An 18,409-nucleotide genomic window follows, 5' to 3' on the forward strand; every position below is an offset into this window, starting at 1 on the left:
TTTTCAGTATGATATTAAAACTTTGTTTGAATTTTAAATTCTTTTATCTATTATGTTTATGCTCATGCTTATGGCATTATCTATGCTGAAATTAGATTTGAGGCCTACAAGCACATTATCTGTCCAGAAGACTGTGTACCTATTCTAGTCACAGAAAGCAAATGGACATTTAAATTCAAACATTAAACAAGTCAGTACATATTTTTCTAGGACCACTAGTTAAACACTATTAGCCAGAAAAACAAAACATATAAAGCTTAAATACTTTAAGCACAGAACTGAAATTGATTGCCTTGAAATAAATAGTTTTTTCAAACCACATTTGTCTTCTATTTAGAAAATCTTTCATTAGATAACTTACAGACAGATACATTTATAAAAAAGTTTCCTCACTTAATCAGATACCTCAGAAATCATTTGGAATTGTTTTCGAAAAGAATGAGTAAGGTGTTTCAATCGTTAAAAAAATAAAATCCAAGTCGCAGCGGCGCATAATTCTTATTATTAATAACGTAACTCTACAAAAACAGAAATACTCAGCATTTACTTTAATAGATGTTAAAAATACAAAAGAATAACTTTTGCCAAAAGTGGACATGCCTTATCTCAGAAATAAACAATTCATTGGGAAATGTATTCCCTCTTTAGAAAAATTAGTTTTTGCCTTTCTGTACAAAAACATGCACAAAAACATATAAACGCACAGAGGAACACTGACGATGTTCTCTTTACGTGTCACTATATTTCCCCAATCCCGCTCCCCCTCTTTCCTATTATTACAATTCCATCTAATCGGGAGACTGTTTCATTGTACATTTCCTTGTTTTCTGAGTAATTTCTTCTCTTTTAATACTTCTCTCCTTAGATATCATTTTAAAAAGTATTTTGATTTTAGAGGCATATATAAGCTTTTGGACATACATTAGGCAGGGGTTAACTTGTCAATTTAATTTCAAAAATTACCAGTATAAATAGAAGCTTCACGAGCAGCAACAGGCATGTTAGACGTGTTTGCAACGAGAGCTGTTCGCTTCATTATTGACTCAACCTAAAATAATTAAAAGCTACAGAAACAAGCCCCTAAAGACTGTACATAAATAGATTTCACACGCAAATACAAATTGAGAAAACCAAGATGGTTTGTATTTCCGGCACACAGAAAAAAACAAGAGCTAAGAGCTCATATGGTGCTTGTGACGCGGTCGGAGGAGCCAAGAGCCAAGAGCTCATATGGTATGAGCTCTAGCAAAATTCTACAAATCAATAGATTGCTTAAAAAGGAAAATCAGAGGCCTAATGCCGGTCGGGATTTAAAATAAGAACTCTGAGTCACAAGGTCCTTCTAAATATCAAAATTCCTTAAGATTCGATCACCCACTCGTACGTTAAAAATACCTCAATTTTTCTAATTTTTCCTCTCCCTTCACCCCCAAGATGGCTGAATCGGGAAAAACGAGTTTATCAAGTCAATTTGCGCAGCTCCCTGACATGCCTACTAGTTTTCATCGTCCTAGCACGTCCATAAGCACCAAACTCGCCAAAGCACTTAACCCCACCCCCTAACTCCCCCAAAGGGAGCGGATCCAGTTCGGTTACGTCAATCACGAATCTACGACATTTATAAGCGTTTCCCAAGATTTCCGGTTTCCCCCTCCGACTCCCCCTAATGTCAACAGATCTGGTCACGATTTGAAATAACAGCTCTGAGACACGGGTTCCTTCTAAATATCAAATTTCATTAAGATACGGTCACCCGTTCTTAAGTTAAAAATACCTCAAATTTTCTAATTTTTCCAAATTAACAACCCCCAGCTTCCCAAAGAGAACGGATCCGTTCCAATTATGTCAATCACGTATCTATAGCTTGTGCTTATTCTTCCCATCAAGTTTCATCCCGATCTCTCCGCTCTAAGCGTTTTCCAAGATTTCCGGTTTCCCCCTCCAATTCCCCCTAATGTCACTGGATCTGGTCGGGATTTAAAATGAGAGTTCTAAAGCATAAGATACTTCTAAACATCAAGTTTCATTAAGATCTGATCACCCACTTGCAACTTACAAATACCTCATTTCTTCTAATTTTTCGAATTACTTCCCCCTCCCCAACTCCACCAAAGAGAGCGGATTCGGTCCGGTTATGTCAGTCACTTATCTTGGACCTGTGCTTGTTCTTCCAACCAAGTTTCATCCTGATCTCTCCACTTTAAGCGTTTTTCTAAGATCCCCCCCCCCCAGTGAAACTGGATCCGGTCGGGATTTAAAATAAGAGACGTGAATTACGAGGTCCTTCTAAATATGCCATTTCATTAAGATCCGATCACTTTTTCGTAAGTTAAAAATACTTCATTTTTTAATTTTTTAAAATTAACCCTTCCCCTCAACTCCCCCAAAGAAAGCAGATCCGTTCCGGTCATGTCAATCACGTATCTAGTACTTGTGCTTATTTTTCCCACCCATTTTCATCCCCAACCATCCACTCTAAGCGTTTTCCAAGATTTTAGGTCCCCCCCCCCAACTCCCCCAATGTCCCCTCCCCAAATCCCGACCGGATCCGGTCAGGAGTTAATATAAGAGCTCTGAGACACGACATCCTTCGAAACATGAAATTTCAATAAGATCAAATAACTCCTTCATAAGTTAAAAATACCTCATTTTTTCTAATTTTTCAGAACCTGTGCTTATTCTTCCCACCAAGTTTCATCCTGATATCTCCGCTTTAAGCGTTTTCCAAGATTTCCCGCCCCCTATCTATCTAGGACTTGTGCTTGTTTTTGCTACCACGTTTCATCTCCATCCTTCCACTTTAAGCGTTTTCCAAGATTTTAGGTCCCCCCAATGTACCGGATCCGGTCGGGATTTAAAACAGGAGCTCTGAGACACGATATCCTTCAAAACTTCAAATTTCAATAAGATCCGATTACTCCTTCATAAGTTGAAAATACCTCATTTTTTTAATTAGCCCCCCCCCACTCCCCCAAAGAGAGCGGATCCGTTCTGGTTATGTCAATCACGTATCTAGGACCTGTTCTTATTTTCCCCACCAAGGTTCATCCCGATCCCTCCACTCTAAGCGTTTTCCAAGATTTTAGGTTTCCCCATCCCAACTCCCCCCAATGTCACTTGATCCGGTCGGGATTTAAAATAAGAGCTCTGAGACGCGATATCCTTCCAAATATCAAATTTCACAAAGATCCGATCACCCCTTCCTAAGTTAAAATACCTCTTTTTTCTAATTTTCCCGATTTAACCGTCCCCCACTCCCCCCCCCCAAATAGTCGAACCGGGGAAACAACCATTTCTAATTTAATCTGGTCTGGTTCCTGATACGCCTGCCAAATTTCATCGTCCTAGCTTACCTGGAAGTGCCTGAAGGAGCAAAATCGGGACAAAACAAACACGACCTAGTGTCAATAACTTAAATTCTATTTTATAACCAAATTCAGAAAATTAACAAGTTAAATTAAGATGTTACATGCTACATGCCAAAAAAAAAAGAAAAAAAAATGCATTATTACCCCAAGACTGAGACGTGTCAGCTGCCATCGGCTGTTCTCGCATTTGCAAACAAAAAGCTTAATAAAGCAGACAGAGACTTGATGTTCCCTAAATAATAAAAAAAGGACCCCAAATAAGTTTATGATAGTCCCTCAATTTCTTTAACATTTTGAATTTCCATACAACTAGACGCAAATGATTCCATATTAGCAGACCATTTACAAAATTTTCTATTACTGCTGTTCAGTTTGCCACTTGAGGAATGACATCTAAACCTTAAAGCATGCAAACCTGTTAGAAGTTCACAAAAGTTATTTTACTGCCTATTCATAGCCAAGTTTACATTCTTAATTATGTTACTAAGACCAGACGGAATAGCGTGTAGGATTAATATAAAGCCAGTATTAAGGATTAGTCATATCTTCAGATCAGTTCTAGGGACCAGCTTATCTAATGAAAGGCAAATAGTTCAGATAATGAAATATGAATACAAATTATGACTACCAAAACTCTAGTATAATCGTTATGCTAAGTTGCAGCTTTGAAATGATGTGTACAGAACAAAAATAAGCCAACAGCCAATGAGGGCTTGTTAAAGGTCAAAATTTGAAAAAGAAATTAAATGATATCCAATTACTTTCTAAAAAAAAAGACAAAAGAAAAAAGTTGATCGCGCAGAAATCCTAAACATAAATTCGTAGCTTGAACCAAATATCTGCTTACTGTAAATAGAAAATTTTTATTCTACTAAGAGTTTAAAAGTAAATCGCAACAGATGTCTTCCCTTGTGGCTGCAGATATTGGAGCAAAGCGTGAACCATGAAGACTCCATTACAACAGCCACATCAATAAATGACGATTAACGAATTTAGAGATGGTACCCTTTAGGAAGCAATAATGGGACATTTTCGGCCACGTGCCGCTTTTTTAAATTGTTTGAACTCGATTATTGTTTAACTGCCTACTGTTATTATCATAAATAAAATTGAGAGGAGGTTCTTCATAATTAAAAGCAGTTCTAAATAAATTTCCAAGGCATAAACGTTCCATTCCAAATTGCATTTGAAAAAAAAAAAAAAAACAACAGCTAAATTTGGAATAATAACTTCGGGATGTTTACAGCTAGCAACAGGCTGTTATAACAAAACAAAAAGTTTTCTTCGATATTCCAATGTTCATCTTTATGTCTAGCTAGATTCGTTGAAAATTTTCTTGAGTTATGCTGCTAAATAAGGAATTAGACAAATCGTTTGTACTTCCTTGGATAGAATTCAATTCAATAAAAATTTCCATACAGTTAAGTTTTAAAAAAGAAAAATCCCCCAGAGCCATTACTGGTACATAGGGCGTCAAATCGACGGCTCAGCCGCAAAGTCTTTTTACAGGGACAAGTAGCAAGTCTGTCTTCCAATCTTGCTGCAGCTGCGATAAATCTCTGGTTCTCGTATGTCAAGCAGCTGTTAAGGAGAGCGCCAATCCACTGTGGTGCCAAAGGGAAATTTAAGTTTGAAAGGATTAACTTAAGGTTGATTTTGTCAACAAAAAAACACAGAAGTTAAGCAAATAAGTGAAGCCAAATGAAATCTTTCGTCATTTCTTTATTTAATTAGAACACAGCAAGACGCATATAAACCTGTGTGACATACCTGACCCCCTATTTCTGTTGTAAGCTCCGGAAAATCACGCAGTACTTCAGACATTTCGTTACCACGCTCTCCACATCCTACATAAATAATAACATCACTGTTACTATATTTTGATAAAGATTGTGAAATAACAGTTTTGCCACAGCCAAAAGCTCCTGGAATTGCAGTAGTTCCACCAAGAACGCACCTATAAACAATTGAAGTTATTAGCAGGCTAATACCCAAATCTAATGTGCTTTGTTATAATATGCTGAAATGTAGATAGCTTAAAGTGGCGAAATAATTCTTAAATAAGGAAGACACTTAAAGTCAAGCATTTTTTTTTTCCACAGCATTGAATCGCATTTGGTGTTCCACTACAAAATTTAAAATAAAACTCTAAAATGGATAAATTTTAGATATACAAAGATAGAAAATAAGCTTACAAAATTTCAAGGTTTTATTTAGCAGGCCGACTTATTTTTCCTTCTTGAGAATAGTACAACCCCAGTCGCAGGCTTCAATCCACCATAAAAGAAAAAAAATAAAGAAGAACACGAATCTATGGACATTTCAGCCTGAAACTGGACTCTTTTCACACAAGATCACCATTGCCCCCCCCCCCAACATTGTCCCGGGGTTACCTATCCTCTAAGCACAAGAGCTTGTCTTCGACGTTTCAGAACCAATACTAACGTCAAAGGTTAAACGTTTACTACCATAAAAAACCATGCACAAGGGCCAAGGTTACTTAAATCAGATAAAGTAGTACACTATTGTGTTCATTAAAGGGTACCTGGTTGATTTCAAAAATTTTAGTAAATTCAAAATGTTTAAAAAATGCTTACGAAAGGACTTTAAACTAGAAAAAAATTATATTTTGTTTTACCAATATACTCCAAGGACCTAGAAATAACACGAAACGACAACAAAATACCTCCGTCCAAAGATCCATACGAAGAATCAGAATTCTAAGCTCGTCGGCGAAGTTAACAATAAGTTCCGAAAGCCTATTTTCCAGCGTTAACTTTTGTCTCTTCTGATCAGAGAATAAAGGAGTTTGACGAATGTGTTGTCAGTCTTCACCGAGATTCTCTCTGTTGATTTAAAGAGCAATTGCCTTGCCTTTTATACATCCTATAAGAGCCGTCCTAGTCGATTGATTAGCATGCTAGACTTGAAATCTTTTGTCCGTTAGGACAGAGTTTCAAGTTCTGGAGTCGTTGGTTATTTGGTTTGGAACGAGGGTCTTGGCGTGACTCTCTAAGCTCAGCCAGAATCGACCCAGCTCTAAATTCGTTCCTGGAGAAATCTGGGGAAGGTTAACAGGAAGGATGGACGAAAGCATAGGATGGCTGGCCCCCATCCCCTCATTGCACTTCCTGAATGAGAGATCATAAAATGGAGATCAGCATCGCCGGTAGGGACTGTAAAGTCCAATGCTGTATTCTTTACTTTTTTTGTACCTTATATAAGTAACTGGTAAAGGTGATGTTACGTAAGTAACTGGTAATAAATATCTTATTTGGTTTTACTAACAATATTCAACTATGAGTATGAAAAAAAACGGAAAGTAGTGAAAGCAGCCATCATATTTAAGATGTAGGATGGATAGAAACGGTGATCTTTTTTCTCAGCGGAACCATAGGCCTAGTGGCTACCTTTAACGACCTTTTTTTTATTCATATCGAAACAAATATTAAATTGACATACGGAAAGAGGGAATCTAGAACTCTTTGTCCAGTGAGAAGTGGATGGTTTGCTGGAAGTTTTTCAACCACAGGACGCGCTTGACGAACTGGCCAAACCTGAAGCATGCTATATCTTGTCTTCTGTCCATCAAATTCCGTTTCAAGGATGTCATCCTGTATAAAATATAAACAATTTTCCATTTATTCTTAGTATCTTTCAAACTACTCAAACGATTTCTACTGCGAGCGATGCGATGCAAGCAAGTTACTTGATTCTATTTCTATAAACAAAATAATAATTCAAAAATGGATAAGTACTAAGTAAAACTTTTAGTCGAGGAAGTGAATAAAATAGCCTAAAAGAGCCAAAATATTCCTGCTTCACATCCAGAAATCTTAACCAAAGATACGAAAAAAAAAATTCAACTAGAATAAACAATTAACAAGAGCTAAGAGCTCATATGACACTTGAGACGAGGCAAGAAGAGCTAAGAGCCGAGAGATCATATGGTATGAGCTCTAGCAAAATTCTATGAATCAATAGATTGATTTTAAAGGAATATAAGAGGCTTAATGACGGCCAGGGTTTAAAATAAGAGCTCTGAGTCACGATGTCCTTCTAAATATCAAAATTCATTAAGATCCGATCACCCACTCGTAAGTTATCAATACTTAATTTTTTCTAATTTTTCCTCTCCCTTTAGCCCCCCAGATGGTCGAATCTGGGAAAACGACTTTATCAAGTCAATTTTTGCAGCTTCCGGACACGCCTACCAATTTTCATCGTCCTAGCACGTCCAGAAGCACCAAACTCGCCAAATCACTGAACCACTCCCCCCAACTCTCCCAAAGAGAGCGAATCCAGTACGGTTCCGTGAATAACGTATCAAGGATATTTGCTTATTCTATCCACCAAGCTTCATCCCGATTCCTCCACTCCAAGTGTTTTCCAAGGGTTCCCCCTTCAACTCCCCCCAATGTCAAAAGATCTGGTCGGGATTTGAAATAAGAGCTCTGAGACATTAATTCCTTCTAAATAACAAATTTCATTAAGATCCGATCACTTATTCGTAAGATAAAAATACCACAATTTTCATGTTTTCCAAGAATTCTGGTTTCTCCCTCCAGCTCCACCCAATGTCACAGATTCTGGTCAGAATTTAAAATTAGAGCTTTAAAGCACAAGATCCTTCTAAATATCAAGTTTCATTAAGCTCTGGTTACCTTTTCGTAAGTTACAAATACCTCAATTTTCAAAATCCCCCCCCCCCAACTCCACGAAAGAGAGAAGATCCGGTCCGGTTATGTCAGTCATGTATCTTAGACAGGTTTTTATTCTTCCCATCCAGTTTCATCCTGATCTCACCGCTTTAAGTATTTTCTAAGATTTCCAGTCCCCCCAACAGCCCCCCAATTACACTGGATCCGGTTGAGATTTAAACTAACAGATCTGAGTTACGAGGTCCTTCTAAATATGAAGTTTCATGAAGATCCGATCACTTCTTCGTAAGTTAAAAATACGTCATTTTTCTAATTTTTCAGAATTAACCCCCCCCCCCCTAATAGGGCGGATCCATTCCAATTATGTAAATCACGCATCTAAGACTTCTGCTTATTTTTTCCACCAAGTTTCGTCCCGATCCCTCCAAGCTAAGCGTTACCCATGATTTTAGGTTCCTCAACCCCAAACTCCCCTCAATGTCACCATATCCGGTCGGGATTTAAAATAAGAGCTTGAGACACGATATCCTTCTAAATATCAAATTTCATTGAGATCCGATCACCCGTTCATAAGTTAAAAATACCTCATTTGTTCTAGTTTTTTTGAACTAACCCCCACCCCCACCCCCACCCAACTACCCGAAAGAGAGCAGATCCGTTCCGGTCATGTCAATCATGTATCTAGGACGTGAGCTTATTTTTCCCACCAAGTTACACCCTGATCCCTCCATTATAAGTGTTTTCCAAGTTTTAGGTTTCCCCCTCCCAACTACACCCCCCCCCCCAATGTCACCAGATCCAGTTGGGATTTAACATAAGAGCTCTGAGACACAATATCCTTCTAACTATCAAATTTCATTGAGATCCGATCACCCGTTCGTAAGTTAAAAATACCTCGTTTTTTCTAATTTCTCAGAATTAGCCCCCCCCCCCCACTACCCCAAAGAGAGCAGATCCGTTCCGGTTATGTCAATCATGCATCTAGGACTCGTGCTTATTTTTCCCACCAAGTTTCGTCCCGATCCCTCCACTCTAAGTGTTTTCCAAGTTTTAGGTTTCCCCCTTTCAACTCCCCCCCCCAATGTCACCAGATCCGGTCGGGATTTGAAATAAGATCTCCGAGACACAATATCCTTCTAAATATTAAATTTCATTGAGATCCAATCACCCGTTCGTAAGTTAAAATACCTCATTTTTTCTAATTTTTCATAATTAACCCCCCCCCCCCCAACTACCTCAACGAGAGCGGATCCATTCCGATTATATCAATCATGTATCTAGGACTTGAGCTTATTTTTCCCACCAAGTTTCATCCCGATCCCTCCACTCTAAGTGCTTTCCAAGATTTTAGGTTTCTCCCTCCCATATCCCCCGCCAACGTCACCAGATCTGGTCGGGATTTAAAATAACAGCTCTGAGACACGATATCCTTTCAAACATCAAATATCATTAAGATCTGATCAACCGTTCGTAAGTTAAAAATACTTCAATTTATATGTTTTTTCCGAATTAACGGGGCCCCACTACCCCCCCCCCCCCAGATGGTCAAATCGGAAAAACGACTATTTCTAATTTAATCTGGTCCGGTCCCTGATACGCCTGCCAAATCTCATCGTCCTAGCTTACCTGGAAGTGCTTAAAGTAGCAAAATTGGGACCGACAGACAGACCGACAGACCGACAGAATTTGCGATTGCTATATGTCACTTGGTTAATACCAAGTGCCATAAAAACTACAAAAAAATACATCAATATTAAAAACTCCATACACATTGAAAAAAGGGGTAATTATTTATTAATTTATTTTAAGTCATGATTAAAAATTTACCATTAAATTCCATTTCATTTAATTCAAAAACGGAATGGAAGTGTCGTCTAAAAATGAGTTATTTAATACATTGTATTAGAAACTTCATTTTCAATTTTCTCTGTGCATTACAACTTTTAAGTTATTGCTAATATTTTTATAAAACTTTATATTGAACACTTTATGCACACACCAAAGAAATGGGTAGAAGGCACCCATAACTTTCTTACTATTTTGCTCATAACAACGATGAAACCATAATTACTCAGACAAAAGACAGTGGGCTTTTACCCACTGCCCATTTATAGTCAAAATAAATTTTCACTGTTATGTTTTTTTTTTTTGCAAATAAATTCACATATTCCAATACAAATTGACAGAAGATAAAGAAGACCCCCCTAGGAGGGCTCCTCCCTGGGACCTAATAAATTTCCCAAAAGATACAGCTTGGCAGGAGAGATTGATGACAGAGGTGCAAGTGGGAGGGAAGAAGTGTAAGCAGGTAAAGAATCGCAGAGGTAGGAAAGGGTGGTTGATGACAGCATGTTATTGGTGAGTGGTAGGATGATTTGACAATAATAACGATATTAATGTCAAACAGCCTTTGAAGTGTGAGTACATGGTTTTCAAACTGCAGGGTGCCCCCGGAAGAGATGAAAAAACAACTTCGCATCGCTCAGCTCACCGCACCTTAACAGCCATGCAGATGATAGAAATTCATATAGGAGTTATATAAATAAGACACAAACAATTCGGTTCCATCAAAGGATTTTCAAGTTCTCTAAAGGAGTCCTTTGGACTAATCCTGGAACGAGAAAGGTGCCAAATTCTTCATGTGTGCAAATGTGATTTTAAATTGCCGAGTCGAATGGCAAGTTGCCCTTTTTTTCCACTGCACAGTCCTGACTTTATGGATACCAAGTCACCTTTTCTAAAACGGGAACCCGGGACCAAGTCTTATCATCGTCATCTTCACTGTGATCAACAATATCGTCGTCGTTTTTACCGAATTGTGTCATTCTCATGGTCAAGTTCATTACTTAAAAATCATTCTAAAACGTTATATACACCTATATCCACCCCCCTCCTCCAGTACTGCCTCCGTTAATCTATTTTGAAAAATTGTCTCCTTGACGACACCCCTGCCCCGGGTATATTCCAAAATGTATTCACCCGCAAGAAAATTGGTAATGGCAAGAAAAAATTGAGGTTTTTTTTCAGACTAAATTGTAGGATAATAATTAACTATTCTTGAGATTCAAATATATCAGAATATTAAAATGTTAGATAATGTAAAGCTGTATACGAATTTTGAGCCAAATCGGATGAGAGGAAGGGGTCGAAATAAGCATCTCAAATTTTAAAGACATTGAATCAGTTTCCTAATTCAAGTGGCTCAATTCTCTCATCCCCACTTTGCAGACATTGCAACGAAACAATCGAACATTGCCTATTTGAATGTAATATGCTAATATCTGCACAGTATTCCCTGCAATGTAAATTGTTAAAGTGCTTCAAACACCACAAAATCTCACTATCAGCTAAGAGTCTAGCAGACCATACCTGCACACAGAGCACAGAACTCAATGTATATCCTCTGACATTTAAACTCTTAGAATCAAAAGATTTACTGCAAGATATCTAAGCAGATTCATGATAAATAAAGAGTAACCATTACAGTAGCTCATTTCAACTCATAGAGTGAGTCAAAAGGAAAACGGCTAAATAGTCTCGACTGAAAAGGCTACGTTTGCTAAAATGGAGGAAGAAGAAAGACATAATCAGCAATTAAGTAAAACATGATAAAGAGCTTCTTTTGTGGATTTACATTTTAAAAGGATTCCAAATTTTACAGGACATTGCGATATTATAACAACTAACCAATAATAGACGCGATGCTTAAAAATCTCTAGGACAATCTATAAAATATGCTACAGAATTTAAGTAGATATGTTATCTAATTTCCAGATTTTAAATCCTTTGCCACGTATTAATGACAGTTTAGCGGTAAATTTTTGTTCTGTTTGTCATATAGTTGGGAGATTTTATACATGGTTGCTGAGATAAACTCAACAATCTAAACTTCACTTTGATGAGGAGTTTCGAGTGAGGCAAAATTGTATTCCATAATTCAGACCTACAGCGTCCGATTCATGTGTAAGGCATACACTACCCGGTAATTATAATTAATAAATTCTCAGCAAGACAAGAATTATTGTAAAAGAAACAATTTTTTTTTACCCATCACCATATAGAAATAAGCTTGAACCAAAACTGTGAAAGCTTAAAAAACATAATAACCACTATGAAACAGTAAGAATAAGAATAAAGCTGAACTTACAGAAACAGTATAAGATCCCGGAGGCGCAATCCATGTCACAGTGCCTCTTGCCTTAGAAGGCAACATCAACCTGTGATCCACTAGACGAGTCTCTAAAACGTTCCCATAAACATCACCTCCAGTAATATGGCTACCAACCTGAAAGGTCATTTGGAAATCTCAATGCAAAATTTTAAGGACATGGATACTGGGTAATAATAAAAAATTAAGAAATGGAATAAATAAATGATGTCCAAATAATTACCAAAAGCCGCTTGCTAAGTTGTCTTCAAAGGGAGGATTAATAATTTATTTTCAATCGCATTTTGATCCTTCTAATCTGCATTCTAATGCTGATTCTCTTTAACAAACAGCTTAGCAAACAATATTTTGAAATTATCCCAGAAGTGTGAAAATCCAATTTCAGATGTGACTTCTAGGTTTATAATTTTCAAAACCTAATTTAAGTTATTTTATAAACTTAAGAATGTAAGAAAAACTCTCTGGTTTGGTCACAGCAACATCTTTAGATGATGAATTTCTGAAAGCCATATTGCTTTCTAAAATTGTGTGAGTTTAAAAAATATTAAGATAAGCTCCGACTTGATAAGCTCAAACTGAAACCATAACATGGTCTTTTTCAAAATACTCTCCAGACCATGTATGTGCCCCATCACAGATTTGCAGAATCGAAAACAGATGGGTACTAGAAAGCCCATTCTACTTCTGATAGGGGATTTAGTGACGCAACAATATCAGCGCGTCTATGCATTTTCCCGAGAGGATTTTGATTCTGAGTAGACGGAAATACCATTTGGCACTCCATAAGGCACTAGACCTGCTACCTTCACGTCTTTAGCCATCATTAATTATTTCTAAATTAATAAAGCTGTCACAAAATTCAAGTGTGTGGAACATTTAGATTCCCTGCTGAAATACCTCAATGAGCGGTTGCAACTAGTCCCTCAGTTATATGGTCTTAAAATTGGTGCAGTTCAAAAGGGCTTAAGCTAACATTAAAAAGACTAAAGTGATACGCTTGAAGCCTATAAAAAAAGACACTGTTAACCTCAACCCTTGGTATCCTACCACTTCGACAGCAGTTATTCTTGGTGTGTCATTCGTCAACGATTATTCATTTAACCTTCACGCTACGAACCAAGTAAGAAAAGCTATCTACATGCTGTGATCCTAAATCACATTGCGTTGACTTGGGTTTTCTATATGGTAATTGCTACCTGCTTAAAGGTGTTACGTGCGTACACTGCTTGGATACACCTGCCAAGTATGGGGACGACAAGTCCGTCAAATCGACTACCTTAGTGACAAAATAGAAACAGAACTCCTCCTTAAAACTTATCACAGAACTCGAAAAAATCGTCCTTAAAACTTATCCTAAGAACCAAGTACGTTACTTACGATTTTACCCTCGCAGCTCTACGATTCCTAGACCTTAAAGAAGGCAGGCAACAACAGATGTGCAAGTTTTGGCATTCCGCACTTTTGAGTGATAGGTACGTTCCCTACTACTCTCGTCCATTGCAGTTTGAACCAGAAATCGTTCCAGTGATTCATTCTTTACATTTGTTTTTCTTTATTAGCGTGATAAATCTTAGTTAAGTTTTTAATATGCTATAAAAAGTAGAGCGAGTTAGTTGCGGCGTTAGCCGTAATTAAGTTGGCCATTTTTACTAATTGAATCTTGAATCGCAAGAAAAGGAGTTTGATTAATGGCAAATTGTCTAAATCCTTAAGGTGAATCATCTTGGGATCACGCTTACGTTAATAGATTATCCAATGAAAAATACAATTGAAAGCAGTGTCAATCAGTTTCAAAGCAGTACAATTGAAAGCTGTTTAAATAAGCCCTTATTTTAATTATTCAATTACCAATTGAATACCGATTTGATTGATTGACTAGATTGAATACGATTGACTAGATAAGCAACGAGTATCCGAATTTTTCATGAATTCGGAAGCTCCTTACCTGTAGTATTTACAAGGTTAAAAGTCTTACCCTAATATTCCGACTTGGTTTGAAATCCCAAGTAGCTGTTCTACTCAAAGCTGGAGTGTTAATACCACGAGGAATGTAGATACTGTGCGTCAAGTCGTGAATGCCCTAAAATAGAAAAAATACACCTAAATACACAATGGAAAGTAGAAAAATTTATAATAATACAAAAGATAAGCTAAAAATTACTGCATGGCTCATTCTTGGACTTACAAACCATCATCAGAATTACCAATAGAAAATTTTAATAGTGCTAGAACGACTTAAAAACCGATTTTTTTTTAAACAAACAGTGAAAATTTGCAAAACAAAAGAGGTAAAAAAAAATTACATACTTAAAATAATTCCTCCTAGCATTCTAATCAATCCTTGTAATCAGTTTACCTTGGAATTCGATGGATTTTGTAATAGGAAGTTCATCCGAGTCCAATCTACTCAAGGAATCCCACCCGAATACGACTCTGTTTTAACTTTCTTCATACTGTTTGTCACATATGAAAAGTAATTTTTTTTATTGAAGCTGAATTTACAGAGACATAAACTTAACATATTTATTGAGAAATTTATTGACTGATTGAGATTTATCGACTGATTTTTTTTTCATCTGAAACATTACATTTTTTTCCCGTAAGACTTTGTTCACATCTTTTCAACAAACTTTATGACTACAGTTGTCATTAAAGCACCAAGGACAGAAAAAGCACTTTTTGCTGCTATACCATACTTTGTCTATTCTTACATGAAAAACATGACTTTCTAAGATTTTTGTTTGGTAACCTTAAAGTTGTGAGATTTTTAGAGCAGCGTCACATTTTGGTCAGTGTTGCCATGTTCAGACGTGAAAATAAATAACCAAAAACAAATGAACTTACCACGCTTTTTTTTTCCATAAAAATTCAAACACTAACAATATGTAGAATCCCAAAGACAATTAATTAAAGCTTCAAAGGAAAGGTACAACTTCTTAAGCTGTTTTGGGCCATATGATTTTAGTTTTATTGCTGATTTTTTCACTCACGATCCTTTTCTTTATTTTAATTTGGCACCTGCTATCAAGGATACGCTTGATTGATCGAATAATAATATGATTTTAATTAATTCTGCGTAACTCAACTGAATTGTAATCGACTCACAAACGAATTTCTTAGCTAAGAAATAATTATGGTCAAACCGTAAATGTCAATTTTTGCAATAAATCTCTCAAACGTGCCAAAAGAAAACAATTAACTAAAATGTTGGACGGAAGATGTTATTATTACTGATGTAGCTTGCAATTGAAAAAGAAGTCATACAAATTGATGACCTACGAGGACAAATAAGGCTTAGTTGCTTAGATCGTACATTGTACCTTAATATAAAGAACACATTCAAAGACGCTGACGGTATTACTTCAGTCGTGGCCAATGTCATGTCATCTTTAGTAGAGGCTGTTAGATAGCCTCTAATCTTCTCCACAAGCACAGTTTCATTCTAGCCACAACTGAAAACGATGAAACCCACAGCTAGTGACTGACCATTCTAAGAATCTCCTGTTATTCTTCAAAAAGCATGTAAAAGGGTGGACAAGAGCTAATGTCCTTGCTTGTGCAAACTGAAGAACTTAGAGTTCTGTCGAATAATGTGTCACAATCATTCATTTTTGTCCCATCAATTGTGGATCTGATGAGTTTGCTTGAACGCGATTTGGAGACCTATCCGCGCAACAGACTTGTTCGTTAAAAAGCCAATTCTTTTACAAGTTTGCAATATTTTTAGTATATTTCTATCATATTGAATTGAAATATATCTGTAATTGAACTGAAATTATTGTGGTCAGACTGAAAATGCTTGAAAGAAATTATGGAAGACCAAGACCTCTAAGATAACAGGATTAACGACTGAATTCACCCATCCAAATAACCTGTCAACAGAGCAAGCCTATCTGCTATTATCTATTGTGTAAAAACTGTCGCATACGTTACAACTGCTAAACTTAGAAAACACAGGAAAGGCGAGGATAAGTGAGCATATATAAATAAAATATTCAATCTTTTTAAAAAATGGAAAAGTACATGAAATTATATATAGAGAAAAAGAAAGGGCAGTTATTGTGAAATAAAGCACACCTTAAGGGATTTCTAGATAGCTATGTTTACAGTGGAGATTGCGTGGTTATTGTTGTTTTTCGCCTAGTTATCCAAATCGTTTCAGTTTAAAAAGTTGCCAGATAAGTATTAGTTGTTATCTTTTACAGATTACACCTGTGGAAGTTGGTATTAACCCAATAAGCCAGACAAGGAATGTACACATTATACGTTTACGTGACAGTTTGCATATAGAGGCTTAAAGTGCCGAAATTTTACCCACTTAATTTAATTTTATTTAGGCCTAAAGAAAAGAGGAAAAAATGAAAACCAATTATAAAAAAAATGACACATAAAAACTCGAATCATAACATGTTATTCATATTTTTGTAAGGTAGCATTACAAAGTCATGTTAATCATTATTTTTGTTAGTGATATTTTTGTAAAAAAAAAAAGGAAAAAAGGTAACTAGCAAAAATGCAGTGAAAAATGTTCATTAAATCAAGTTTTAGTCTGAAGAATATCTCTCTTTTCTATACAATAACACAATTTCTTGCATATTTTCTTCATTTACCATGTTTGTCGTATTATAAGTATTTAAAAGATCTGTACTTGAATCTGTTTTATTCTGCTTCTGCAGTAGTTTGTACCTCTGCAGTTTATTTTTTGTCAGCTGTCTTGCATGATCAAGAAATGAAACCAGGGTTATACATTTAAAAGCGGTATTATTATCGGAGACATTGACTGCGATACTCTATTCGACAGAAGAAATCCCACAGCATACCTATGTCAAGTCCACACCAGATGGCTCAATACACAGCAAGCTTAGACATACAGTCCAAAGGTAAAAGTAGTGGGCTATCAGTTCGGTCGTGGACACTCTTTTGACAATTACCATAAAAAAGGAAGATTGTGTGCTTTGTTGTTGATTGTTGATTGATTGTTGTGCTTTGCCCAGTGGATACAGGACGGTCCTGCTCATGCTTCTTGAGTTACCAAGTCATTTCTATCCATGAAATAAAATGCAGGCAGAAGCGGATCAATCCTGTCCCACTGAGTTGTGTAGCTGTTTTGTAATTATACAAGTGACTTTATGATCTGGCCACCAGTGATTTTATTAGAAAATATGTAAAGCAACGTAGAAAAAAGCTTATGCGGTAGAATTGAAGAAATTGGGCCAGGCCGGGTTTTGTGGAGAAATATTCAAAACAACAGGGGTGTTTCAAAAAATACCTTCAAAGCCGAAAAGAAACCCAGGCATCGATTTTTAAACAAAATTGCTTGAAAGATTTGAAAATAACAAATCCTGAATCCAACTGTATTCCACAACTGACTAAATTAGCTAATTTGTTACTGTCTGACAGAGTTGCATTTTTTTTTTTTATTGTCACTTCTAGTTATTGTCAATCTATTTTATGTTTTTTTTTCCATTTTTGCTATTTATTTACAATTACTAGGAATTTAGAACCTTTAAAATTATCCAAGATAATATTTTAACTAATTCTTAGTACATTACATCCAACAAATTTTTTATGGGATTATGTTATGCTGTTTTAAAATCCAATTTATCAAATTTAGCTAAATTAGTAAAACGTTACTGCTTTTTCATTGAGAAGACAAATTAATCATGCTCAGTATTTATTCACAAATTTCTAAGTTCAGAGTCTTTACCTGCAAAGGACGTTGAATACCATCGAAAATTGAGGTCATAATACCAGGACCTAGCTCAACAGACAAAGGCTTTCCAGTTCTTAAAACAGGGTCACCAACTGACACGCCTGATGTTTCTTCATATACCTAAGATAAGAAAAAAAAAAGTTAATTCAGTAAAACAATAACATTACCAACAAGAAAAAGTTTTAGAAACTTGACATGCTCATATCTAGGGCCACTGAGAGGGGAGATACCAAGGCCCAAGTCCCACAGAGGTAAAAAAAATATCAGCTCACAGTTTTTTTTTCTAGCTTGACAAGTTTATAGGTCAAAATTTTCAAGCCTTCCTTTTTTTGCTTGAAAAATTAGAAACAAATAAGTAAAAGTCGAACAAAAGTAAGCTAGACCCGAGCCACAATTGATGATCCTCTCAAAGGTTTCTAATTCATTATTTAAATGGTTTCAGGACACCAAAATTATCTGCTTTGAAAGATCCAATAGAATTAGCTTTCCTATTTGGTAA

At 36.3% G+C, this 18,409-nt stretch overlaps 1 protein-coding gene across 3 annotated transcripts in view; it reads right to left on the minus strand.

The window, feature by feature from the left end:
- LOC136039397 (V-type proton ATPase catalytic subunit A) overlaps positions 1–18,409 on the minus strand; it is an 81,360-nt gene that overhangs the window by 20,799 nt on the left and 42,152 nt on the right. For all 3 annotated transcript variants that reach the window (XM_065723097.1, XM_065723096.1, XM_065723098.1), the window contains 6 exons: positions 17,905–18,030; positions 14,173–14,277; positions 12,177–12,314; positions 6,831–6,982; positions 5,139–5,325; positions 964–1,048 (listed from right to left, as the gene is read on the minus strand). In XM_065723097.1, coding sequence (XP_065579169.1) covers positions 964–1,048; positions 5,139–5,325; positions 6,831–6,982; positions 12,177–12,314; positions 14,173–14,277; positions 17,905–18,030 — 793 coding nt within the window. The remainder of the gene's footprint in view (positions 1–963; positions 1,049–5,138; positions 5,326–6,830; positions 6,983–12,176; positions 12,315–14,172; positions 14,278–17,904; positions 18,031–18,409) is intronic.

The sequence above is a fragment of the Artemia franciscana genome, chromosome 19 (genome assembly GCF_032884065.1).
Source record: "Artemia franciscana chromosome 19, ASM3288406v1, whole genome shotgun sequence".
Lineage (NCBI taxonomy): Eukaryota > Metazoa > Arthropoda > Branchiopoda > Anostraca > Artemiidae > Artemia > Artemia franciscana.